At 40.5% G+C, this 26,919-nt stretch overlaps 3 protein-coding genes across 6 annotated transcripts; all 3 read left to right on the top strand.

Moving 5' to 3' along the window:
* Positions 1-4,147: 4,147 nt before the first annotated feature.
* On the top strand, positions 4,148-5,473 carry RB195_000266 (uncharacterized protein; the record flags this gene model as incomplete). 2 transcript variants are annotated; one of them, XM_064196512.1, is made up of 6 exons in its annotated part: positions 4,148-4,165; positions 4,281-4,481; positions 4,537-4,734; positions 4,801-4,968; positions 5,032-5,140; positions 5,253-5,473. In XM_064196512.1, the coding sequence occupies 6 exons, from the start codon at positions 4,148-4,150 to the stop codon at positions 5,471-5,473; spliced, it is 915 nt and encodes a 304-aa protein (XP_064052393.1). The 2 variants fall into 2 exon arrangements, with proteins under 2 accessions (XP_064052393.1, XP_013302611.1); XM_013447157.2 differs by having other exon boundaries at positions 5,032-5,185.
* Positions 5,474-5,743: 270 nt separating this feature from the next.
* RB195_000265 (uncharacterized protein) lies at positions 5,744-11,268 on the top strand (the record flags this gene model as incomplete). 2 transcript variants are annotated; one of them, XM_064196511.1, is made up of 7 exons in its annotated part: positions 5,744-5,892; positions 6,758-6,803; positions 6,860-6,986; positions 7,782-7,882; positions 9,291-9,440; positions 10,639-10,732; positions 11,162-11,268. In XM_064196511.1, 7 exons carry the CDS (start codon positions 5,744-5,746, stop codon positions 11,266-11,268), a joined length of 774 nt encoding a protein of 257 aa, XP_064052392.1. The 2 variants fall into 2 exon arrangements, with proteins under 2 accessions (XP_064052392.1, XP_013302612.2); XM_013447158.2 differs by lacking the exon at positions 5,744-5,892 and having other exon boundaries at positions 6,765-6,803.
* A 601-nt stretch (positions 11,269-11,869) lies between these two features.
* On the top strand, positions 11,870-25,010 carry RB195_000264 (uncharacterized protein; the record flags this gene model as incomplete). 2 transcript variants are annotated; one of them, XM_064196509.1, is made up of 38 exons in its annotated part: positions 11,870-11,976; positions 13,526-13,611; positions 13,971-14,147; positions 14,237-14,403; positions 14,516-14,634; positions 14,711-14,803; positions 15,370-15,480; positions 15,831-15,969; positions 16,025-16,184; positions 16,278-16,388; positions 17,542-17,642; positions 18,244-18,399; positions 18,473-18,555; positions 18,621-18,677; positions 18,734-18,875; positions 18,984-19,160; positions 19,218-19,382; positions 19,854-19,986; positions 20,041-20,130; positions 20,182-20,267; positions 20,509-20,587; positions 20,651-20,728; positions 21,264-21,359; positions 21,433-21,521; positions 21,573-21,641; positions 21,697-21,888; positions 21,948-22,037; positions 22,114-22,248; positions 22,315-22,479; positions 22,929-23,015; positions 23,102-23,185; positions 23,275-23,418; positions 23,499-23,587; positions 23,650-23,801; positions 23,972-24,098; positions 24,170-24,236; positions 24,742-24,884; positions 24,956-25,010. In XM_064196509.1, the coding sequence occupies 38 exons, from the start codon at positions 11,870-11,872 to the stop codon at positions 25,008-25,010; spliced, it is 4,401 nt and encodes a 1,466-aa protein (XP_064052390.1). The 2 variants fall into 2 exon arrangements, with proteins under 2 accessions (XP_064052390.1, XP_064052391.1); XM_064196510.1 differs by lacking the exon at positions 11,870-11,976 and having other exon boundaries at positions 13,533-13,611.
* Between the last annotated feature and the right edge of the window lie 1,909 nt (positions 25,011-26,919).

Below are 26,919 nucleotides of genomic sequence, written 5' to 3'. Positions count from 1 at the left end.
TTTTAATGGACGTTTAGCGAGTTGGCTTCAATACCTCATCAAAATTTAACGTGAATTAACATCTTCCATGAAAACATGGTCCTGGACACACTGCTGTGCAAGCCGTCGTTGTTGCGATGTTCCTTCCACAAGAACCAGTCAGCGTAGTTGATCTCCGGAGACACAAATTATAGCAATTTTGAATAATTCTGTTCGAATCGCGTCTGTTACAACTGAGATTCTTAGGGCAAAGACCAATTTAAATAATGACGACGTATACTGTATTTCTTTATGGTACTAATCCTCACAACCAGTTAATGTGACTTCACTTTGCTCCAACAAATATACATGTATTTGAAACTGAGAGGATCTTAAAGCGTCAGCGTAGTTGATCTCCGGAGACACAAATTATAGCAATTTTGAATAATTCTGTTCGAATCGCGTCTGTTACAACTGAGATTCTTAGGGCAAAGACCAATTTAAATAATGACGACGTATACTGTATTTCTTTATGGTACTGAGATACGTCCAGAGCATGAGATTTTTGTGATTTTTGCTGGATTTTATGGACCTCACAGAAGCTTCAGAGCATCCAGTTCTGTTAAAATCCCAAGAGCAACTGGACACCATGTTCCATGTTCATTCGGTGGACGCGACCATTGCAATGCAATCCTGCGGTCACCAACTGGCCAAGCAGTCGAATGAGCGAGGTTAGGCACGCTAGAGTCGGATTAAAACGACCTGAAACACGGTGCAGTTGCGTTGCGCTCGAAGCGGCGCGGTGGAGACGGCGGTTGGAATCGACGTGGGACCATCACGAACTACAGAGATGGTGCTGGGAAAGGTCCCCCCTCGATCCTAACCGCCATGCTCTATCGCGCCGCTTTGAGCGCAGCTGCCTCAAGCAACTGCACCGTCTTCATGTCATTTTGACCCGACTGTACCTGGGCCGCACTGTAGTTGCGGGTTAATTCGACGATTGAATCCCTTTTCTTAGTTTTTTTTTCACTCAGACGTCGTGAGAAGACTCACGAAAGAAACATGTTAGACGCTTGTGGTTTTCTGTGCGAAACAAGCTTAGTAAAGGATAAAGTGTCTGGCAATAATCAATCCGCTTGGGGCCCACCACCACGTTCCCTTCACTTCAGAATCGTTTAACTTCACGAACGTGTAACTGGCCTATACATGACTTGCGGTGGCTAGTCGATGCGTCAAGTCAGTGTTTTTATCCTCCCAGACAAGTCTGGTACCAATTTATCGACCTCGGAAGGATGAAGGGCTTGGTGAGCGGGTTCGAACCTCGGATCGATCGTGCAGAGAGCGGAACCTCTTGCCGACATGCCCTACATCTGTCCCGGCGGAGAGCTTGCGCAAGGGAAATGTGTTCGAACATCTTTGCTCGCTTGTAGCGAAGCGCTCGCGGATGACGTTATTGTTTCCCTATTCTCCATAACATATGACAGAAACGCGAACGTAACACGTCAAAACTGAAAATCCTCGCGTAAAATAAGAGAGGAAGATGCATCCAATAGCTCAAAAATACGTATATAAAATTTTTCGGTAAAAATGGAACATTCCAACTTCGAAAAGTAACGGGAATGAGGCTTATCGTTATCTCTAAGTTCCAAGCTTTTTTGCAGCCTAATTTATTTTCGGACAGATAGGCCCTCTGATCTCTGACCTCTTATAAGAGAAAAATTTAATTTGATAAGATTTCTAGACTTCCTAAAGGTAAGATCTAAGCAAAATTCGCTCCCGTTCTATTATTAGAATACCTAAGATAATGGCATGTACCTCTAACTATATTGTTCTTCAATTTATTCGATCCTTATAAGTGTGTAGTTATTTACGTCTCTGTGGCCAGAAGACGGTTGTCTGCGTCTCCATAAGCAACTGGAGCGTGACCTCATCGAGGTATGTTAGCGAATCCAATGGCATATCCACTGGACACGTGATGTCTCATTTAAATGCCCCCAGATCCTCAGATCAATGCTGCAGGAAATCACTTTTGCTGTACTTATACGTTTTGCATAGCATTGGATAACGATTAGACGCGACTCTGAAGTAACTGAGGTGAAAAGCAAAAACCTGGCCGAATAGAGTCTCATAACAATGAATAGAGAGCAATAGAACACTCCGGAGCAAGGTTGCTGTGACGCGCCGCGACGCGACCGCCGAAATAAAATCCGCGCCCTTGCTGTGTTTTAATGGCCTGTCCCAATTACATTGCCCCCGAAACGGGTTTTTTATAGCCTCTTTATTGGAGGTCACCAATTGGAGAAGAGTTCCGCACACCGCTTTCCCAAGACTGCCCACAGAGTTCGCAACTGCGCAGGCAGCGCAGTGAAGCAGCCTTCACAGCGAAAATCGTCGCTGAGATCGATGAGCACAGAAAAAGAACCACATTCAATAGTGATGGGGCATGCTTCGAGATGGTCCCATCCTCACTTACTTTCGCTGACCCATTGAATGTGTCAACGCGGCTGCAAACTCGTTTTTCTGTCGCCTTTTTCAATGACGACGTGACCCGCCGCGGTAATCACGGTGACCGTTCAATAACCATCAAAGCAAACAGCCGCACGTGTGGCTGTGAGCCTAACACGGATAGGCGACGATCAAATCGCAATTAGATCGCGATCTTCCCATCGGACTACCTGCCCCTACCTATTAGCGTACATCTATGTCAGTGACAGATCCGTGATGTTTCTTTCCTCGAGGAATCATGAGCAAAACAAAAAGAGCTCGTGTAACTGAACTATTATTGTTCAAAAGAATACCTGTAGAGATTCTGTGGCCTACAAACTCACTAAAAGCCGTGTGTGGCTTAAGAAATAGATAATAGTAAATACTACGAAGTATTATATCTTGGCGTCGTCCGGATACGTCCAAAAATAATCCCCAGGTTAATACTGGATTAGTTCTAGATCTGTACGACTACGTATCCCATATCAATGCATCTAGCATCGGTTCTCAGCGAAGAAACTAAGGTGATGGACCTAAGAGGTCCCTTAAGAGCATCTGTGTTAAATCCCAATATTCATCCATGCGGAACGCCACAAGAAACAATCCGCCGGAAGGAACTGGAGTACGCCGGCTGAAGTAAAATGTCGTTGGAGAGGGGGCATTCGGTCGTGCTCTTATTTCAGGAAGTAAATAACCAAAACAGTCGGGACCTCAAGACCTAAGCTTTAGTCTTAGAGGATCAATGACATGTAAGCTAACGTTACTAAGAGAAGAAGTGAAGTTAGAAACCTAGAGCTTCCAGATCCAGTACCTTCCGGCGGATTGTTTTCTGTGCGGTTCCGCATGGATGAATATTGGGATTTAGCACATATGTTCTTAAGGTACCTTTTAGGTCAATAACTTTGGTTTCTTCGCTGAGAACCGATAATAACGTTAATATAGGGGATACGCAGCCCTACAGATTTTGAACTAATCCAGTACCGGAACCCTGGATTAGATTTGGATGTATATGGATGACACTGGATCCATCAATGTCTGCTGATCATAGACTTCAAGATATAATACTTCGTAGTATTTACTGTACTCCTAGAGCAAAGAAACAACCACTAATTCTACCGTTCCTCACGAATATTATGTAGAAAAAAAGTGCACTATACACACGTGTCGACACAGCAGCTGAGAACAACATTATCAGCACGAATTCCTAAAGTAAGAGAAGTGAAATTCTTCAGGAACCTTCATCGCAACCCTGCTCAAAAATGCTCAAATTTGAAAGTCCCGCGTGTATGGCGGCCCGAGTACGGGTCCTGACACGGAGGAGCCAGCGCCACGTGGACACGCCCCTTCGCGAAGCGAAGCGGTCATTGAAGGCGTCGGACGCTGGTCGTGTGCTGTTGTTCGTAAGGTTAGTTAATGTGTTTTCTTAATTTGTGGTTGTTCGTGCTTGTACGTAACTGGGCGGTGCTCGGGATTGTTCACGTATCGATGTTTGTTTCAGGGAATGTACTGTAGTTGCTCACTTGTTAGGATTAAGCACTTTAGGACAGATTTACGTGGTATGAAGTGCTAATGACGACAATGAATTTAGGTAGTCGATCTGGTAGTGATTATTCATCATTACTGTACGTACCTAGCCAGCTAAGTAAGCTAAGCTAGTTGATTCCTGACGATTAAGAAGTAACTCTAGGAGTTTAAGACTGTGGCTATGGCTGACGATGGACATGTAAGATTTTATTGAGTTTTGATTTATTATTTTTCTCGCGCGTACAGCCAGTATGGTAGGTGAGTGCGGTAGGAGTTTGGCGCTGTGGATCACTTTGTAGTTCTAACAGTTTCAGAATGGAAACGCTGCTGGCGATGCTGAGCCGGAAAACTTCCGCAAGATTTTCGTTGGAGGCCTCACTGGGAACACCACCGATGAGGTTATGCGGGAATTCTACTCGCAGTTCGGAGAGCTGACCGACATCATCGTCATGCGTGACCCCAACACCAAACGATCTAGAGGATTCGGTTTCGTCACCTTTGCTACGAAAGCAAATGTATGGTGTTTTTTTCGTTTTTCGAAATAAGCAATGTGAACTCGCTTATGTTTAGGTTGATGCTGCTATGGCTGCACGTCCTCACGTGATTGATGGAAAGACAGTGGATCCTAAACGAGCCGTTCCCAGAGATGACAAGAACCGGAACGAATCCAACGTGTCGACGAAACGTCTTTACGTGAGTGGCGTTAGAGAGGACCATACTGAAGAGATGTTCAGCGAGTACTTTGGCAAGTTCGGCAACGTAGTAAAGGTAGGAGCTTTTCTCCGAAGCTGTAGGTAGCATCTCTGTGGTCACCGGCTCATATTTCATTTGCAGTCAGAGATCATTCTCGACAAAGTGACGAACAAGCCGCGTGGATTCGGATTTGTCACATTCGATGACTATGATCCTGTGGACCAATGTGTTCTACTTCGCAGCCACATGATAAATGGTTTCCGTTGTGATGTTAAGAAAGGATTGTCTAAGGATGAGATGAACAAAGTGGTCCGTAAGCTCATTTCTTTCTCCTTCAAGAGCCAGTAGCTTCATGTAAACTGTGTACTTTAGGCGCAAACCAACCGTGATCGTATGGATAGAATGGGACGTTCCCGAGGGGATCAACGTGGTGGATATGGTGGTCCTGGCGGTGGTTGGGGAGGACAACAAGGCGGTCAAGGTCAGCGTGGAGGTTGGGGTCAACAGGGTGGTTATGGCCAGCAGGGTCAGTGTTGAAAGAAACCTGATTCTCTTGGCTTTATTTTACGCGACAACTTATTTTATTATTGCAGGATACGGAGGACCACAAGGAGGTGGTTACGGTCAGCAAAGCGGTTACGGTGGATATGGTCAACAGCAAGGATGGGGAGATCAATCCGGATGGGGACAACAGTCAGGCGGTGGCTGGGGCGGCGGTCAGGGCCAAGGAAACTGGGGACAGCAATCCGGGGGATGGGGCCAACCTTCTGGACAACAACAGTGGGCTAATGCTCAGGGAGGTGGCAGATACTAGTCTGATCTCTTTTCGTTGCTCTGCAAAAGTTTGTGTACGTGTTGTGCTCTACCACAGAGTAATGTCTGATCTTCTTCTTGTTAAACGTTCTGTTTTCGTTCCATAATGTCACTGCTGACGCGTCCCTGTTAAAATTAATGCTAAGCTGTATGTATAGTCGGAATAAATAATTCCACATTTTTCGTCAGCAGTAGTTGTTGTAAGGCTTGGCCATCTTTATTTTGGCAACGCAGTAACGATTGTTAGTTCTACTATAATGTGTTAATAGCTATGAAGTCGTGGTTAATTAATAAAGGAAATGTTACTAATGAGTTGTATCCATACGTAACGCGTTGTCATCAGAAACCAAAAAAAATTTTGTGGGAAGAGGGAGATGTGAGGCCAACCAACAACTGGTCCGAGGCACTACACTGGGTTGGGTAGCGGTCCATGATCTACTTCAACTTCGATGCGAGTCCTAGAAACAGAGTAGTCAAAGTGAAACCACGAAGAGTCAGGCAGATGAATGACAGACTGGAGTTGATTCGGATATGACGATTTTCCGAAATCTTCCTCCCTTCTAAAAAAAATTTAACCGCCAAGCAATAGAAAGTTATAACGAACTTCCACTTATTTTTTCAGCTGCTAAGCTTTCAGACAGAGGCTTATGGAGTTATTCATATGGATAACAGTAAAAATCCCCCAGTACGGACTTTAACAAGAAAATAATAGTTGAGTTGATTTTGATAATTACTAAACCAACTCTGTTTAGTGGCTCAGACCTCAAGAACGAGCAGAGATAGCCATTGCGGCCGCTTGGCCCCACCCATTTTTGCAAATAACTGACCTCCTGTACTTGTCACATTCAGTGCTTTTTTGTCGCAGAGTTTCTATTTTTACGGTCTTGAATAGTAATAGGCTCGATAGTAAAAGTTTGAGAGGAACTTCAGTGGAAGAATCATGTACTGTTGGATGGGTCGAGAGTAGGATCACTAAACACATTGCAATGGGAGTAAGGAGTGATCAGTATCCTTATTTCATCAGTGTTAATGGAACCGAATGTGATCAATCGGGTGAAACCAACCCACAACACACATTTCCTTCCTCACTTTGTCACGCTCCCCTATCCTAGTTGGATTTAGGTCACCCATTTGAACACATTCAGTTCCGGCTTTGTGTAGGCTCGGTATTACCTGCTCGACCATTTTAAAGATAATTATATGAAGGTTTTCTAGTTCTAGAATTCTTTATTGTAATTTTGCAGTGTTTCCACCTGTGGCTAATAGCAGCGTTTTTTTATTGCAGGTTATCTATGAGTGAGGTGTTTGGCCTTATCGCTGCTGGAAGGTCGGTGAGTGTTTAGGAGGAGGGCGGCTCCTAGCATCCAGCTATCTTCACTGTATTAAGCCTTCTCAATTTGTGCAAGTTGGTGAAAGAGAGTTCTTATGCGAAGTTCTCGATGCTTCCAATGTGAACCACATAGTCGTATTCATGACTGGTCTACATCCTTTTCCAGACGGAATGGGCGGTTCAGGTTTGCATATTTTGCATATGTTCTCACATTTATTTATTATTCGGTCATTGGTAACTTACTAGTGATTTCAGCTTTTATATTATCTGAATTTTATGCTTTTGTTTTTGGAAAATATTTCTCTCGATACATGTTCACATTACATGATATTTTATAGCGTTTTTCCGCTCTATATTTTTCTCCAAATGATCCAATACTAGCTGATTTAGCTGATTATCACATTTAATATAAGCTGTTGATATGAGTTGCGATGAAGATGAGCAGGAAGTCTCCAAAAATAGGAGGGCTCTATGTGTGTGCAAAAAAGTTGTCGAAGAGAACGGAGGTGAGCCTGAATCAAAAGGAATTTAACAACAAAAACAACTAAGGCCTACCTACGAGACCTTAGTTTGGGATTGCACGAAAAGCTTGCGAGCAGCTGTTTGATTTGTTCTCTCTAATAGACTGTAAAGTAAAAATGGAAGCAACGTAACGGTAAAAATTAAACCAAGAGTGCAGAGTTATGGAATGAAATATTGCCTTGAAATACCACACAGTATTAATATATCTTTTGAGCTCCTTTTTTGAAACTTTGCAAAGTTCTCGCATTTTTTTCCTCCAATCTTTATTCCGGTAGCTTAAAATTCGTTCGAAAAGCTCGAAGAAAAGTATAGAGCGGAAAATGTCCCTAGCAGTGTAGTCTAATATGAATGTATCCAAAAGGATTTTTACCCTCAGAAAATAAACCATAGTAAACATTACAGAAACATTGTTTCCTACTAATTTGTCTTCATGTGTTTCCTTACTTTTCGATTATAGTTTATGTTCGTTGGCCGTCCCCGGACGGACAAGATGCTGGGTGGCATTATCTTGGCTTTGTCTGCAACATGAAACCGAGCGCGATATTTAAAATTGCACAGGTGAACAAATAAGGTTTCTAGACTACGTATTTTTTAAAATAAAATGTTAAAATAGTTTACAGTCCTTCTGTTGAAAAGTTAAGACATTTCTGTGCATCCCTTTTTCATCTCCTTTTTGAAAATTCTAGTTGTTACAAGAGCTAAAGCTTGTTGAAAGTACTCAGCGGTGATTAGGCCTATGACAGCTATTTTTTGAATTAAGATTTTCATTTTAAGTACTGCATGAGCTTGTTAAGTGCAAGCAAAGGATTTAACAAAAGTTTCTATATTATAGCAGGAAGAGTGGCTTAGTGCGCTAGTGCCCAGGACTTCAGAAAAACACAATTTGCCACTATTTTTTAAGGAGCGAGTGCTAGCGAATGCAAACATAAAGAAGAGTGTGAAATAAATGTGAACATATTAAACGTGAATATATATATATATATATATATATATATATATATATATATATATATATATATATATATAAGAAATGCTCGTTTAAGAAAACTTCCAACATTCAGATTGCAGAAGAAGCGATGAGTCATTTTAGTGGCGCAACATACATAAACGTGACAAATTGAGTCCGTTATTTTATAGTATGATATTAAGTGGAAATAAAAGCTTACTGTGCGCATGCAGTGGCGCCTGGATTCAGAATTTGATTGTTACAAAATAATGCATATCATCATTTTGTAGCAATCAAATTCTGAATGCGTCTTATTTTTAACGGGTTAGCGCATTGACAAATCTAAGGTTATCTAAAGGAATCTAAAGTTACATTATATATTGCAAAAAGGTGTTGCTATCCTGCACACTCTCGAAGCCTACCCAAACAGGTCAGATACCTAAAGAGAGCGTGGAATCTTTGATAACAACTCTCCGTTTCGTTACGCTGCACTGTCGGAAGTTATCCACCTAAGATACTCGGGTCACTCAGGGTTGATAGTCAGTTCAAGCGAGAGTCTCAAATACGTATGGACGTGACGAATGGATGGATTATATGCGAGCTCTTACTGTAGATCGAGAAGGTTGGGCAGAGATGTGTTCAAGAGTGATACGCCTCGGCGAAGGTACGGGCAGGCGATAGTAGCAGCCCCCGATTAAGTAAGTAAGAAAGTTGGACAAATAAATGCGTAAGTTGAGCCAGTGACGGCCATGAGGATGCGAAGGTGGTCGATATGAGTAGTTTCGGATCTTTTAATTCCCGTACACCATGCACTTCACTTAAATACGTGCGTTCGTTCAAAAGACTTGAGTATATGAGATCTACATAAGACTTCATAGATATACTGTACATGTTACAATTTGTACAGTTCTTGTAATGTGTTATTCATGACTCTGCTGCCCTAATTTCCAGAGAATCTGTAATCCTGGATTTTTTTTTCGTAATATGGAGGATTAACTTTAATAATCTGATCTTTTGCAGCTTCACTTATCAGAAATCCGCCATACTGGGGTATTCAGCGGAGGAATGGGTTCAGGCACATTAGGTTCTGTCCAAGTTGGGCTCATGGTTGAGCCGCTTATGGCTATTGAAGGTCGAGCAGCTGCCGAAGGAACACAAACAAATCAACAGGTGGGCTGTGAAAATCATAAAGTGACAAGTGGAAGGTATCTGTTTGGTTCTCAAGGAAGATTACTCGGGATATTTAAAGGATAAAGCTGCTGCTAAGAATAGAATATAGAGTGGGTGACTAGAAACCTAGGGTTTTTGACACCTTAATTGAATAAACCGAGACTGTGGTTCAGTGGAATATATTTATTTTATAAATGCAGTTAAACAGAACAAATGCAAGCAATGTGATCGACTGAATGAGAGAGCAGATCGTTGTTTGCCGCACTCTTCGACGATCGATGATAGCGTAGATCAGTTTCGTTGGGGTCCCCGCTCAACTCATCACACTCGATTTCAATTCAGAATTGCAATTGACTTGCGAAAACCAACTGCTGCTTCAATTCGGTGTAATTATCCTCCCAGATAATTTTGATTCCACTTTGTGAACATTAGAAGGTTGGAAGGGTGGATGACCTAAAGCGGTGTCGAACATGCAGAGGGGGTCAGACACAGAGTGATTGCTCTCGTGATTAATCAGAACCAAACACGTTAGCCTTTATCCTTATTCTTTGAATTCTGCTTCTTTTTAGGGCAGAAAAGAAAGAGAAACGTTAGAACTTTCTTGTAGGAATTCAGCTGTGTTGTACAAATAAATGCATTCAAACGAATTTGTACTGAAATCGGAAATTGCACCAATCTTTTGGTTATATCATACTTGGTCGTTCCGTTCCTTTGCGTTATTTTGAAGTTGTCAATGCAATTCCGGATGCCTTTACATATGACTTTCCCTAATATACGTTGGCATAACATTGGCTACTACGCATTTTCTATGCTATGGTCGGATCAGAACGAGATGAAGCTCGGTGCAGTTGCATAAGCGAGTGCGCTCGAAGCGGGACGGTTTAGCTAGCAGCTGATCGAGGTGAACCATCGCTAGCTTTACTTTGGACTGTTGCTTCGATCGCAGGCTCTTACACAACTGCACCGAGCTTTCGTTCGTTCCGAACCGACTATCTCCTGCATTGAAGCTTGAAATTCTTCCTTGTATAGGAAAACAAAATCTCAAAAGGTTTGTTGTCTTTCCAAGTTTTCAGTTGAATATGTATGCAATTCCTTTCTTCTTTAATGTTTGAAAATATGATGTTTGTTTTCTTAGTACAACAAACACAGAAACCGAAAGATTTCGGCTCAGGACATTGCTATGCTAGCATTGTTTCAGTCTACTTTGGCCGAATTCGCTGAAACGATGTTGCGCAACCTGGTCAATCACGCGGAGTCTTACGCAACCAAGCTGAGCAGACCAGATGGGCAAGGTTTGTGTGATAAATTCGGTTAAAAGTGCATATTTGCTTTTTTTGAAGGTGCTGAGCGAACCTATAAACTATAGCTGGCAGAAGCTGGTCTGAAGTTCTGTGTTGTGAATTTATACTTTGTATATTACTAATCGTATACATCAGAAGGATACATTACAAAGAAGACGTAGTTATTTTTTCACTAACTCCACCTGGGCTTTCAAGAGATCTAGACATTACTCAGGATTGTGGTCCTGATTGTGGCGTTGCTTACCCACTGCACCGAGTTTCGGGTCCTTTGGACTCGAGTATAGGCATGATTGTCTAGTACATGTTATCATTAATAAGCATCTTCGCATTTAATTTTTGTAAAGAAGTCATTTCAACTCCTCGATTTGTTTTCTGCTTACTTTAATGAAGATTCATTTCGCAGCGTTTTTTTTTTTTCAGGATTTGCTGATTATATTCCGGTGTCTGCATTGCAGGAATGGTACAACAATTTCCGGCGCCGATTCGAACAAAACCCATATTTCTGGAGATCTCTTAGAAATGTTTAGCTTCTGTGTCTCTGTTCTCGAGTTGTGACATTTTCTACGTTTTATTCTAGTGACATTTTATTGTTCGAAGACTTTGTTATCCCTAAAGTTCGTTTTAAAGCAGTATAAAGGGAACGAGTTCCATTGAGTTCTATTGTTTCTAAAGTATCAATGCTAATAAATATCTGTGATAAATGTAGCGTTCAAATAAAATGAGACGTATTGTGTAATCGGAGCCAGGCGTGTTCATCCGGGGTAGCTTCGCAGACCTTCGTTGGGAGGTTAGAGTGATGAGGGACTGTATGTGTGTCAAACAGAGAAAGACGTGCGCGCTGCTACAGACGCGTTACGTCTGCTCGGCTGAACACACATTCGGAAGTAAATGTGTGAGGGGAGCAGCAGTCAAAGCCTCTCGAAGATAGTGATTCCATCGCATGTTTAGAAAACCAGGAGCTGACCTTATACCACCCACTCTGGTGTCTGTGAACCAGCGAAAACTATGTCTATTTTTCAAGCGAGTCCCATGCTTGGTTCTCACTCCGCTTACCGTAGCAGTCAGGGATCTCCTTCCCTCGCTTCCGCAATGTAAAGGAAAAGGAGTGGCCTTTCAGTTTTGAGCCCCATGATCTTCTCATCGAAACTCGTACTCCTGAGTCCCTCAGATCATCTTCCTTTAATCATTACTTCATCGTCTTTGTATGGAACTGCTCCGAAACTTTTCACCTTAAGGTGAGTCTCTGGCGACTTTTCAGAGCATCGGAGGACGTATGCTTCTCGCATTTTTGTAGTATGCCCGTCCTCTCCATCACGACTTACCTTGCGGAGGATTTCCGAATTTTTCGACGATTAGATTACTTCGCGGAGGGAATCTTCCGACTTATTCGAGTAGGGGTAAATGTAGTTGGAAGGGCACTCGACATACTTTGAAGTAAATAACTAAATCAATCGAGACCCTGAGACGTAAGCACTAGTCTTAGAGGATCTATGACACGACAGTTAAAGCTACTAAAAGAAAAAAAGTAAAGAAGAACGTTCAGAAATAATGGCACCACTGAGTGCTGCCCACCTGGATCTTCCCTTTCGAATACTAGCTATTAGAATCAATTATGCGTTGAATGAGGCAAGACCTTCGAAGAGGCTATATATGCGCAACTGCTTATAGTTTCCAGCCGTGCAGTACAGGGTATGACGTGCAACTACAGATAGTCTGTTCTTAACTGCAATAAAGTACATCCTTTGTTGGACCAGTACCATTTAGAATTTTACGCTTTGTTCCCGTTAACATATTTGAAAACTGTGGTCCTTTGTGTATCAATTTTATATAGTCTGAATCTGTGTGAGGCATAAAGGAGTTTACCAATTACTTGTTCCTTGAAACCAAGCCTTACTGTATAAATCCGCATAGAAGGGCAAAGGACACTTCTCTCATTACCTCTGAAGCGACTTTTCTCCCGTTTCCATTGGCTGTGACACTTTGTACTTTCGATTGTGACCTCGAAAGCACAACCTACGGATTTTTTATCTATGAGATTTTGGATTTTATACACCACAGCTGTTCCGTGGTTGATTACACCATAGAAAATCGAAAGGTGTTGTGTATGGAGATGCTATCAATACAAATTCCTTCACACTCTCCAGAATGGTCTTTGTATGCATACTATTACTACTTCCTTGGGACAAAAAGGGAAAAAGTGTTCTCTCTCTCGAGATGTAGTCTATTGGTCTATAGGTTGACGTTGGTTTTATGGAAAGAACAATATGACCATCAAACCGTTCCTATTTAAGACCACCTTGGGTAACTTGTTTGCTGAAAAACTGCATTCCGAAGTTATTTGTTTGTTTGGGAAAAATTGCGGGAACGCTTTTACAGCCAAAGGCTATGCTCAAAAAGAGTTCACAGATCGATTCTTTTCTTTTTCTCAGCAACTTTTCTAAACAGGCTCTAAATTCAGGAACAGAGTGTTTTGTACAAATAGTAGCGAGATACTGTTACTGCAAAGAGTCCATATATTCTGGTCAAAACGACGTGAAACAGCCGCCCCGAGCGCATCTGCTTACGTAACTGCACTGAGCTTCATTTCGTTTTGACCCGACTATAGTAACTATTAGAGGCAAGAAGATGAGAAGGTTCACATGGAGCTCAAAATCTCAGCAGTGGAAGTTTTCTAGGATACTTTCTTCGAAGTACGCATTCTTCTCTATATTATTTTGTTTAGTTGACCAAGTGCTGCGATGTTGTACTGATCTGATCTGAACTTCTCAAAGATCGTTGTTGAAGATTCAAAATGTATTCTTATCTGAACGAAAAAGACGACTCGACCACCGTAAACTTCAGTGCATATGGGAGGTTTTTGCCAGGAAGAGGTATGCGTTTCTTTCATTCAACGTGGTAACGTGTTGCTCACAGAAACTTGCTTTCGTGTTCATTTGCTACTGAGTAGCTAATACGTGCTAGTAAGGACTTCATTCTTCTTCATTTGATTCTAAATCTTCGATGCGTTTCCGTTAATTTTCGCTGAAGAGATTGATTCAACTGGATGATCGGGAATTTTTCTTTGAGCTTTTGGGCTTAGATCAAATGATGGATGTATAGTGTTTTGATGTTTGATGGTTCATACATGGATCATTATTCGATTTTACTATTTAACTTCTCAGCAGATATCATGGCTCCTTAGAGCTACTCCGCTGTTGCGTCTTAAGTCTCCGTATTCTTGAATATTTAGGAAGTCAGCTCCTAACAGTTGGTGCTAAGCATCTTCGGTTATTTCGTACTAATCCTTATACCCTGATACCTCCAAGAGACGCATCTGAAGAGTGGAAGCAGAAAACAAAACTGGAATGCGTGTATAGCTGCCGATTTATGTCACCAATTCAGTCATTTGCAAAGGCTAAGCTTCCAGGTAACTCCAAGAATCCCTTTAGTTTGGTCTTATTTGTTTTACTTCCTTTTTCACTTCTTTGTCTTCAGTTTAACAGTGATTATTTCCAGGTTATCCAAGCTGCGAAGCACTGCTTCTTGCTTTTGAAGGGTGTAATGTATCTGTTGTTGCTGTTGATCCTGAGGATCGGGCGCTCAGTACCATTTCGTTGCATAGCTTCTCTTCTGAGTTCAAACGTGACGGTTTCACTCACCATTGTCACGAACCGATCGTTAGGGTGCGCTTTTGTTAATCGTTCTATTTATAGTCGTTTCTGCACGTTTGTTTATTTTGCTTTTTTCATTCATTGTAACTTTAGATATTAGGAACAACTATATAGTTTTGTTTAGACTGATCCGGCAAGTAGGTGTGGGGCTGTTGTCGTTTACGACAGGGTGCTTGGGATCCTTCCCTTCGACGGCGATTTTATAAATAGCTTCTCGATCCCGCTATCTGAAATCGACCATCGGTATATCTTTTCTTTACGTTCACAAATTACAGCTAGACAGGCTTTTTTTCGTGTAAATTTTATTTCCTCCTTTTAGCCTTGAAAACATTGTTGACATTATCTTTCTTGATGGTTATTATGAGCCTACGTTGTTGTTTTTATACGAACCTCATCAAACAACGGCAGGAAGGTGAGATTATTGTTATCGTAACTGATGATAGTTTTTGTCAAGATCAGCTCTATGAGTACAGGATTTTGATTCTGTGGTGGCTACCCATTTCTGAACTGGATGAAAGTTACCAGTGGAAGTATGTTTCTCCTGCTTGCCCATGAAATGTTGGGAGAAATATGCTTTCCTCAATCATTTTGAAAGAGATCGGCTATTCTTAGTCATTACTAGACATGTTAGTAGCGGAATGAACTTTTGTGATGACAGAACTTCTGAAATTATCCTAGTTCTGACGCTCAGAGAAATTTCCGATTCTATTTTTCTTCACGTTCACAAATTACAGCTAGACAGGCTTTTTTTTTCGTGTAAATTTTATATACATCTCCTTTTAGCCTTGAAAACATTGTTGACATTGTCCCGATTCTTTTATTGCGATTTTTATCTTGTAAATGTAAATGTAAATTGTAAGTAAATGTAAATTGAACTTATTAATTATGCTGTGAATCATTCTCCTCTCTTATTATCTGATCATCTTATTCTCTTATCATCTTATTCTCCGAACATTATTTTCTATTTTTATGTTTTAGAGCGTCTGTGCGATATGATACTATGCATCTGCTAGGAGTTTCTGTGAATGTATTTGATGAGCAAGTTGCGATTGTCTGGCAAGTTGGAAGTCTACCCATGGATTGCAATAGGTGTGCTTTCAACGATATTTCATTCCATGCTAATTTTTGCGCTTCTTCTTTTACTTGATAACAGTGGTGGTTTTTAAACCTAGCAGTCTTTACGCCTAGCATGATACAATAATTCGAATAAGAGAGTACAAACAGGGACTGCGTATTACATTGTCGAACATTGCTGAGAATTTCGGGGAAGAAGTGCATATGGCCCTCTTGCGTGCAGTCATTATAGTCGTTGAACATTTCTAGAAATATTTATTTGTTTTAGTTTAAGGTAACGGAAAAATAATGTGGAGTATGAAACGATTTTTCTTCTTTTTTATGACATTACATATGAAATGGCGCATGCATATCCTTATTTCCAGGTTAGTTGCCATTCCGAAGCCAATGGGAGGTGTTCTTGTAGTCGGATCAAATGAGATTATCTATTTGAATCAGTCCGTTCCTCCTTGTGGAATCAGTCTGAACAGCTGTTACGACAATTTCACTAAGTTCCCTTTGAAGGTTGGTAGTAATCACGGAAAGAAGGCATCTGTTCTGCTTATTTTTATCGTTTCAGGACATGAAACACATGTCTATGACATTAGACGCTGGTGCGGCAGAGTGGATTGGTGATAATCATGTAGCATTAGGCACAATGGATGGAAGATTGTTCGTACTTACTTTGATCACTGATTCTTCGGAAACTGTTCGATCATTGGAGTTAGAACACGTTTTCGGTATGTGTTTGCAAACTCCACATTTTTATGTTTTTTTTTCCCTAGATCGAGGTTATTTCTTCTTTTCTTCTTTTCTAAGGCTGTTTTTTGTAGATACGTCCATTGCATACTGCATGAGTCTTTGTACACCTGGTCGACTTTTTATTGGTTCACGTCTTGGTGATTCTCAGCTCTTGGAATTCTTCGTGGTAAAGCAAGATAAAGGTATGCATTCGTTCTCGTTAACTTACTATTTTATCTTTTTTTCTCCCCCAGACATCTTTTTTCTTTCTTTCTATAGTTTTTTTTTATCTTTTTTTATTTGGTGGCGCTTGAATAGGATTGCGTAGTCTCAGCATAATTCTCTTTCATTAGTGGTATCGTTACTTGTGCTCCTAGGGCGCCTCAAAGGTCGAACTTTGTAGGTGTTCAAATTCTGTCCTTTTTTTTCGCGATTCTGCGTTTGTTGTAATGGTAGTCGTCACAATACCCGAAGATCCATACCAGAAGGAGGTTAACTATGCAGTTTTCAAAAACAGGCGTAGAAATCCAATTCCTTCAAATTAAGTCTTTGAGATGATGCTTGGAAGCTGATAGAATTATGAAACCAGTCAAAAAAGGACTCTCTTGTTCTTACGGATGCTATTCATCACTGACTTACTTGACTTAATCGACGGGCTGATGTCTTCGCCTTACGCGATTACCCGCGTCTTTGTCGAGGTGTGCCGCCCTTGAACATAGCTCTGCTCACCCTTCTCGGTCTTCAGCCAGAGCTTGGAGAGAGTCAATCCATTCTTTCCTATACCTATCCTGGGAAGCCTTACGTGTCGGTTGAACTGGCTGTCCACGCCAAGTATTCTCATGTCGTCTCTCACCACCTCAGTCCAGAACTTTCGTTTTCGGCCAGGTGGCCTCTTCCAACTAGAACTAGACAAACCCCTCAGAATTTGTTGAACAAGGTGATCTGCTGGTCTCCTTAATATATGACCAAATAAGCAAAGACGATTTTCTGTTTCCTCTTTCGATGGCGCGCAAGAAGTTGATATCTTCCACGTATCATTTCACCCCCGGCATAACAACAACTTCCGCGTAAAGAACTTCATTGTGGCATACTCTAAGCCTAAAGTAGCCTAGCCGCCGTCTAAGCAGCTTCCTTTCTGTACAATTAAGACTCTCCATCACCGTAGATGATTCTGCCCCCGTCTCCGATCCGTACATCATGATGAGGCGAATTGCGGATAGGTAGACTCGCAGTTTGACTTCGTTGGTGATGAGGGTCGACCATAGGCATTTCGCTAAGGAGTTAAATGCGGAAGTGGCCTTAGCGCATCTTCGCGTTGCCCTCTATATTCTACATTACTTATACAGAAATATTTAGTGGAAGAAGGTCCGCCAGAACCTAAAAAATGTCGAATTGAGAATATAGAGGCAGATGACGACGATCTTGAGCTGTATGGGGAGCAAATCATTGAGCAAGTGGTGAGTCTTTCTAAATCTTTTTTACTTATGGATGCATTAACCCTTTCACTTCTGGATCAAATACTAATAAGATTTCTAAATTGGGGGGGAGGAAATAGGTTTTGCTTGTTTAGGAGAGAAGATAGGTTATGTTGAATATTTGATGTCATACTGTGGTTGGGCGGGAGTGGGGTCAAAACAGTAGCTTGAAGTCATGGATTTGTTCATCTTTTTTTTTGCTTCTAGGACGGTAATAGAGTTGTGGCTGCTGGCCTGGCACGTTCTCGCGGCTCTAAAGAATTTTGTAAGTATCAACGCTGTGCGTCGCCAGCAGAAACTATGACCACTAATAAGCTATTCGTAGAGCCACAAAAATGTGTTTCGGCCCGGCGGCTCCAAACTCTGCTGACAACCTTTCAGTGTTGATGGTCAAAAAAGTTTGTGCTCCGCCCTGTCGCTGAATTAATCAGCGCAAGAAAAGAAAAACGTTTCAGGTTGTGGGTGTAGTCAGCAAGATTTTGTACCGGAATCTCAGTTGCCCATGTTCTAATTGCATTATTGATTCAGTTTCCTTGTAACTTCGAAGTGGAACCATTCCGTTCTTCATTATTTTCTTTTTCAGGTCACCGTTGAGTCTAAAGTGAAGGAAAAGCTAGTATTTCGTGAACTTGATCGCTTAACTAATATTGGTCCAGTGAAGGCGATCACAGCTGGGAATGCTCATGGAATCAGTCCAATTCTTCTGGAGCAGGAAAGAACTGATCCAATTTTTGACATTGTACGTAGTACTACTTTCAATTAAAAACTGATCTCATTGAATTAAAATCTGCTTATTCGTTGTTGTTCTCCAGGTGACCGCCTCAGGGCATACAGTTAACGGCTCTCTTTGCGTGCTTCAAAGAACTGTTCGACCAGATGTCATTACAAGCAGCTTGTTGGTCTCAATTTAATTTCTGGGTATTTTCAATTTTACGATTTTACGGCTTTGTAACTGTTTAGTTTACAAGATGCACAGCAGCTGTGGGCAGTTGGTAGAAGAGAAGACGACTCACATAAGTACATCTCTTTATTTATACATTGGATCTACGAGGATTAATTGGAGTTATTTTCAGATATCTTATCGTCTCTAGGACTCGTTCCTCGTTAATTCTTGAACTAGGCGAAGACATGGTCGAGTTAGAAGAACCACTTTTTCTTTCTGATGAACCTACAGTAGCTGCTGGAGAACTCGCAGATGGAGGTCTCGCCGTGCAGGTTGTAACTATTAATTTGTCGCTGTTGACACTTGTATTTATTTACTCACACATTCAAAAAGTTGTGAGTATTTGCAGGGATAGTTTTTGTTATCTGCTTTCATTATAGGTAACATCTCTTCGTGTGGCTCTGGTCGCTGAAGAGAAACAGCTACAACAAATAGACTTGGACTCCAATTTCCCTGTCGTTGCTGCTTCCATAGTTGACCCCTATGTTGCGCTGCTCACTCAAAATGGACGACTGATGCTGTTCCACCTTGTGATGAATCCGAACGTGCATCTCAGGGTGAGTGGAGTATATTATCTTTCGTAAATCGTAATGATACCATGGTTTTCTTCTTAGGAAGTCGATATATCAAATAGCGCCTTCGCGGAAAAGACTATTCACCATCGTGCTCCTCTTACTGCATTGTCGATATATCGAGATATGAGTGGTCTAATGGTTTGTTCTCAAGATGCCGACGTTGACGCTCTTGTAGACGGAAGGAAGTTCAGCAGACCTAAAAAGGTGTCTTCTTCTAGAATTTTTAATGTAGAAATTTGCATTACACCGGAGAGGGTGGAAATATGTATTTCGTTTCCCCATTGCATCTATGGTAACACCAGCTGCCGACTTTGTCTCCGGCACTGGTAACACTGTTTTTCAAATACATATACTAATGTGAGAAAGGAAGTGTGCTCAAACAATTCTTAAGTATCAAGTCAAGGAGGAATCTCAAGAAATTTCTATAGATTATCTTAGAATGACTATAGATTACCATCTAAAGTTTTTTGGCATGTGTAAGAATAGTGCTTAGTGTGTATAAAAAAACATTATCTGTGACATTTTCACCATCCATATGGCAAAAATAGGTCACCATGAATATGTCAATAATTCTACACTGATATACACTATCTTACCGTTCCTTAAAATATGATAGAACAGGAAGGATTAGATTAGTTACCATAACCTACAGATTTAAAAATATTACCAGTTCAGAGAGCGTCTGTACGTCGGAGTGTTGTGGATTCCGTTGAACTTGATTTATACGGCGAAGAAGCGGTAGCTCCGGCTAGCGCCATTGTTGATGAAGACGAACTACTTTATGGTGAAAGTGGAGTAGACAAAAAAGGTACTTGACCTATACCTTAGTGTTCTTCTTTTACCTGACGTGAACGTGATTCAGATGAGGGTTTTCGAAAAAGGAGAAGAATGGCTGAGATAACCAGTGTTACAACTGGGTGTGAGGAATCGGACGCGATCGATCCTAACACTGGTGAGCGGTTTTGGCTGTGCTTGATCGTTTTGGTGATGTTTCTGTTTTCAGTGGAGCCCACTTATTGGCTTATTTTGGCTCGAGATAGCGGTAAGATTGTGGTCCATTCCTTGCCGGATATGTCAATAGTATACCAGGTAGCGATTCCTTCCAAGAGATTTTGGTTATGACTGAGGGAATAAACGAATTGACACTTCCATGCTAGTATTAGCTCAAATCTGAGCGCAATCCGAAAGTAAACGTGGGTAAAAGTTGGTCCAAATCGAATTAAACGGGTCTTAAGCGACCATGAGAACAGGTGTACAGAGAAACGCAAAACAACAAACATATTTCTCATTTTATTTGTATAAATGATCTTATATTTATATGACTTTTTAGTTCCTAAAATTTGGGTTGATGCCGGAAATCATAACTGATCTCATGCCGGAGGAGGAAGAGAAAGACAAGAAGGAGCAAGGTAGATTCCACCAACTTTGTTGTCGCTTATGCTTTTTTTGTTAGTGTTCATACTTTTTTTTAGAAGCTCGAGCGGAACAGTTTGAGAACTCTTCGATCCAATTTCGTCCTAACGAAAGAGTTGTTGAGCTACAGATTGTTGGTAGGTTCCACTTTAACAGTAAAAGACATGTGATGATGATGAGAAACCCTTAAGAGTACAGTAGAAAGTTTGTCCTTATTTACTGAACCGTCATTCGACTTTTGAAATGTTTCAAGATGTAAAACGTCAAGAAACTATTATATTGACACCCGTAGCATTTAGTTGTTCCATTCCCCATGTCATCATGCTACTCGTTTTCCTTTTTTCTTTACCGATCTATTATCCCCTTACTACACGTTCAATGTCTTGCGACTGTTTGAACTAGAACTAATTGGTTCCATACAAATTTCAATCACTGTTTTTTTTAAAGTCCTACTTTTCTTCTTTGTTTCGTCATTCCCATTCCAGTTTTCGTACCCTTCATTTTCGCTTAGTGCTTCTCTCTTTCCACACATTATCGTTCTATAATCGATGCGATCTAGTTAAGCATTAGTACAAAAGGTTTTTGGGGGTTTGTATAGCGCAGTCGGTAAGAAAGTGTGGCTTATCTTCTAATAATTTGAATGTTATATACTTTACATTGGAAATACTTCAGGTTTGGGCATAAATCAGGGACATCCAATATTGATGGCGGTCATTGACGATCAAGTTATAGCGTATGAAATGTACAAATGGAGGAACCCATTGCGAGGTTAGATCCTTTTCGTCTATGTTTAAGCTAGCAAGAGATAAGTAGCAAATTACAACCTAAACGAAAGTTTTAGAACACTTAGCAATTGGTTTCCGTCGTCTTGCCATGACTGTAACGATTAGATCTACACCATTTATGGGGCATGATGGACGAAGAGCGGAGGTATCCTACAAAGAGAAATGTTTTATGAAAGAAAAAATGCAAAAATTCTAGGTAGAAGTTGGCAGAGAAATTGAGCAGCACCGTGTCATAATTCACCCTTTCGAACGTGTTTGTGGAATAGTGAGTTCTTCTTCGGAGATTTCTCATTCTGAATAGTACATCGCGACTTTTCTAGGTGAACGGTGTTATGCTTTCGGGTGCATTTCCATGCTTGGTGCTGGTGGGGGCATGGGGTGGGCTCCAATGTCACCCTTTAACGGTTGACGGTCCCCTATCGGCATTTACACCATTCAACAATCAGAACGTTCCGAACGGCTTCCTTTATATTGCCAGGAATCTGCAGGAGCTGCGTATCGCAAGACTGCAGGTGCGAACATTTTCTCGCAGAAATTCTAGTTCTGTTAAATATCCCTGGTTTGTGTTTAGATGGATTTTGACTATGAATTACCTTACCCGTGCAAGAAAGTTCCTGTTGGTGCAACGGTACATCATGTTCGGTACATGATGAGTAGTCAAGTGGGAATTTTTGAAGTTTTAAAGTTGTCGGTTTGAAAAAAAAGAGTAAAACCTTTGTAAATTACTTAATCTTAAGGTCTATGCCGTGACGACATCTGTTCCAATGAAGAGCAACAAGATATGGGTTGTGGTAAACGATGACAAACAAGTTGAAACGCACGAGAAAAACAAAAACTTTGTTCTCCCTTCCATCCCTCAATACACGCTTAACGTTAGTTAATAGGTCATAAAATTGGGAAAACGAAGCACTCGCAACATTAAGAGATTTTTCGTTCAGTTGTATTCTCCAATGGACTGGAAACCGGTGCCCAATACCGATATCAAATTCGAGGAAATGGAAGTGGTGACAGCGTGTGAAGAGGTCACCTTACGCTCTGAATCTACTATCAGTGGTATGCAACCGTATCTGTCGGTTGGGACAATCAACAATTATGGTGAAGAGGTAACAAAATATTCGTATAGAGTCCACATTATTTTTTTTTAATACATAGGTTGCAGCTTTTGTAATTTTCGCCTATTACTGCGCTGGTTCTTTAGTTGTTCGCTCAGTTGCTATCATATTCCTTGGGTATCAGCAAATTGAAAATTTCACTGGGATAAAATTTTATCAAATTCTTCGTGAATTGAGCTGTACTCGAGTATTCCGGAATCGCAATCCGGTAGAGAGTAAATTACCTTCGGCATATTGTTTTTTTTTAAAATAAAATTAGTTGATGCAATGCAATTATGTCGCTAAAGACGAGTTTTCGAAAGACACTGGCAGTTAGAAGAAATCAATACACATTTATTTTTTAGGTCTCTCTCAGATATTCTCAAATATTGTAGACGTAGTAAATTCTTTACAATTTTGTTATTCTTCTCTTTTTCCCAAGATTGTGAGCACGATTCCAGGTACTTGTAAGAGGTCGAATCATACTTGCGGAAATCATAGACGTTGTGCCGGAACCAGGAAAACCAACATCAAAACACAAAATCAAAGTAAGAGAGAAAATAGCTATTACCGTAGGACTATTTGATCCTCAGGACCAGAAAAATCATAAATATGCTCGATGTTATTCTTTTAGGTGGTTTACGATAAAGAACAAAAAGGTCCGGTTACAGCTTTGGCATCTATCAATGGTCTCCTCCTTAGCGGAATGGCTCAAAAAGTACGGTATTGGAGATTTTAATTTTATTAGTTGTTATATATTGTTATTATTAATTTTATTGTTATTGTATCGCTACAACGACATTTCAGGTATTTATATGGGGTTTCCGGGACAATGATCTGCAGGGTATTTCTTTCCTGGATATGCATTATTATGTGCATTCTTTGGTTTCTATGCGCAACCTCGCTATCGCCTGTGATATGCATGATTCTATGTCACTTATTCGTTTTCAAGTGCGTTGTTGGTTAATACTTTTTTGAAATATTTGTATCAATGGTAATTATAATAGTAGTAATGTTTTGTATGAGTGCAGGAACAGTTCAAAGCTCTATCAGTCGCATCACGAGACGACCGACCTGATGTGCCTTCTCCTATGGCTGCGCAGTTCCTCGTGGATAATAAGTACATTTTCTCAAGCTTAACAATGCTGACGAGGTCCTTTAATGTTTTTTTTAATACTTCAGTCATTTGGCGTTTTTAATGTCGGACGAAGCTGGGAACATTTGCTTGTTCAACTATATGCCAGAAACGCAGGAGTCCAACGGTGGAGAAAAGCTCATACTTCGTGGTATCCTAAACGTCGGCACAAATGTGAACGCATGGCTTAGAGTTAAAGGTGAGTTCTCTTCTGTACTCTTTATTTTCAAAAATTCTTTCTGTAGTTCTGCTAGGGAACTCGAGAGGTATTATAAATTCACTAGTAGAATATTAATAGAGGAGTATTATTCTTTCACGACTCATTGTTCCCTTGCTCTCTATTCCGAAACTGATTCCTTATCTATACAGGACACTCATCCCTATTTCCTTTGACACCAGCTGAAGCCAAGATTATATCACAGCAGCAAACATGTATTTGGGCATCACTTGACGGTTCTGTCGGTATTGTCCGACCAATTTCTGAGAGACAATTCAGGTGCGTGAAGTACACACTGCTAAATACCGTATTTTGGAATCTATGATAGTTTGGTCTGTATACTTATTCAGAAGACTACACTTTCTTCATCAGTGCATGTCCAACTCTGTCGGACAGCTTGCCGGGTTAAATCCAAAGGCGAGTTGCTCTTTCGTTCACCTGAAAGTGCTGTGTTAGTGAGGGAAATTAGCAGCATACTCCTACCTGTCTTCGGATTTTTAAAAATGTACTGAAATTGGTTGCAGTAACTACCGAGTACCTATAATTAAGTTGTGGTTGTGAGGGTTCGTATTGGTTCACGTTAACATCTTCTCTGCGAAAAATTGTGTAGGTATCTGAACAAGATTCGGTTTGCTGAGACTTTCATCTGTTGACTATTACTTTTGACTTTGGTTTTTCCGCACCAACATAGACTATCTCCCTCAATGTCACAGAAGAAGACGAATTTTCATTTTTTAAATGTGTATATACTCTGAAATGAACAAAAGATGGTTGAATCTTGAATTTTCTTCAAAGATTTGTTGTGTATTTGAATCGTTGCTTTAATGGTGCTTTACTTTGCTTGAGCAGAACTTACTAACTTTTGGATCTTACCTTGAAACATCACTGAAGTGAATTTGTTTCAACCATGTCATTTATTTAGGGCGCTCGAGGCGGGAAACCGATTCGACCGTTGATTAATGCGACAAACACCAAAAATATGGTAGATGGGGAACTGGTTGAACAATTCATGCATCTGTCAACATCCCGAAAACAAGATTTAGCGAGGAGTCTCGGTGCAAGCAGGCAAGCTACATATATTTCTAGTTCCACACGTTTTTCCTTCTTCTTCATGTTCCTCCTAAACTTTCTTCTAGGTACCACATTATGGACGACCTTGTTCAAATACAACGACTCTCCACTTTCTATTGAGTTGATAACTTATGAAGAAGAACAAAATTTGTTAGTTCGAAGATTCAGTTTGTGGTTTTTTGAGTTATTTTCTCAACCTTTCCCGGATCTACTTCTCAAGCCACTGTATTGGAAACGAAGGAAGTAGAAAGAAATCCTATCTCCGGTGTAGAATCTGAGTCTTTTTTAAGGAGTTAAAAAGGGTGACCTTTTCGTACAAGAAAGTCCTTTAATTGTTATGTTGAAGACAACTTCCACATACATGGGCCTATCAAAAGTGGTAACATTTAGTTCGAGTTGGAGTTATTTAAATTTTTTTAAATCTAGAATTCTACTGAATGTGATTTGTTGTTCTTGCAATTTCAGTAGTATGTGCTCATTTTCTTTTCTTGGAAATCGTTTGTCTTTTTTTGGGTTATTTTAATTCCAAGAACCTCATTTGATCGCAGTGGGAATTCTGCCCTATCACCGAATGGATAGGAAATTCAATAATGTTCACTGTTGCCGAGCATTTTTTTTTTGTACTGAAGCACCGATTGTGATCTCATGTTTGTTACAGTATCTGTTGTTATTGTTGTATATTAAATTTGTTTGACAGAGTAAACTGGCGTTGTTCAAGTGTATATGTTTGTTTTCTGAAGAAAAAAAAAAAAGTATGAACCACAAAATGTTCAAGTAGCTGTTTGATCTCATAATCGATTTGAAGATTTTGTAGGGAGCTAACCACCTTAAAGATTTTGGTCAGGATGTCCGTGAGAATCCGCAAAGATGTCCCAATCATGTCCGTTTTCTGGAGGTTCTAAAATTTCCATCTCAAGGTGAATTTACGATCACGGAGGGTCGGCGTTTGTCACACATTTTGGATGTACATAGCATTATTATGAGAGTAAAAAAAAAAGTTAGCGAATTATTGCAGTCGGTAAGAGCTCCGCTGTGGCCGCACGATCGACGGGAGGTTCGAGACCGCTCCAGTGTCAACTAAGCGCTTCATCACTCCGGGGTCGGTAAATTGGTACCAGACTTGTCTGAGAGGAGAAAAACCCTGGCTTGGTCATCGGATCGGCCCCTCAATTTATTGTAAAGGCCAATCCGCGTTCCAAAAACCTGAACGATTATGAATTGCAGTGAAACCCTTTGGCTCATTCCAAGTGGATTGATCTGTCAGAAGCTTTGTCCTTTATCCTTTTATCGTTTATATTATTATTTATTGTCATATAATCTATTATTTATTTATTTGTTTATTATTTCTTTATTTATTATTTATCTATTCGTCAACTGATTTATTTGTTTTTATCTATTATCTATTTAGTATTATTTATTATTTGTCACTATATTTATAATTTCATTGTTATTATCGTTTATCTTTTTTTTTTTTATCTGGAAAGGTTAGATCCTCTGTAAACCAATTTTTGAAGAAAAAAAAAAAAACAAGGAATGAGCAGGTGCTTGTAAGTACAGTTATAAATGGGAGTGTCACTTCCTAATTGTTGATAGTTGACGGGCCCTAAACTCATCGAATTGTTTCTAGTCCCAACAATACCGTATCGAATAGGATTTGAGTTGTAAGAAGGATGTAACAGAGAAAACAAGCGTGTTTATCAGACGGCTCTGATCAAGCATGAGAATTTAAGTGTGACCAATGAGATTACTCACCCATAGAAAGTTTATTATTGTTTAGTTATTGTAGTTTTTATTGTAGTTTTTTTTTTTGAGAACATCCCACTACGAACCATAATTTTCAGTTCTCTAACTCATAAAGTTAAAGTTAGATAAAGTTCCTGGCGTTGATCAATCCGCTTGGAACCCGCGCCACCACGTTCACTTCAATCCAAAATCGTTTGAGGTTCACGAATGTGTAACTGGCTTACGGAATGACCAGCGGGAGCTAGCCGATGTGTCAAATCAGTGTTTTCATCCTCCCAGGCAAGTG

Source organism: Necator americanus, chromosome IV, assembly GCF_031761385.1.
Source record: "Necator americanus strain Aroian chromosome IV, whole genome shotgun sequence".
Classification (NCBI taxonomy): domain Eukaryota; kingdom Metazoa; phylum Nematoda; class Chromadorea; order Rhabditida; family Ancylostomatidae; genus Necator; species Necator americanus.
Note: the sequence above shows the minus strand (reverse complement) of the source record. Positions and strands in the feature narration are given on the sequence as shown.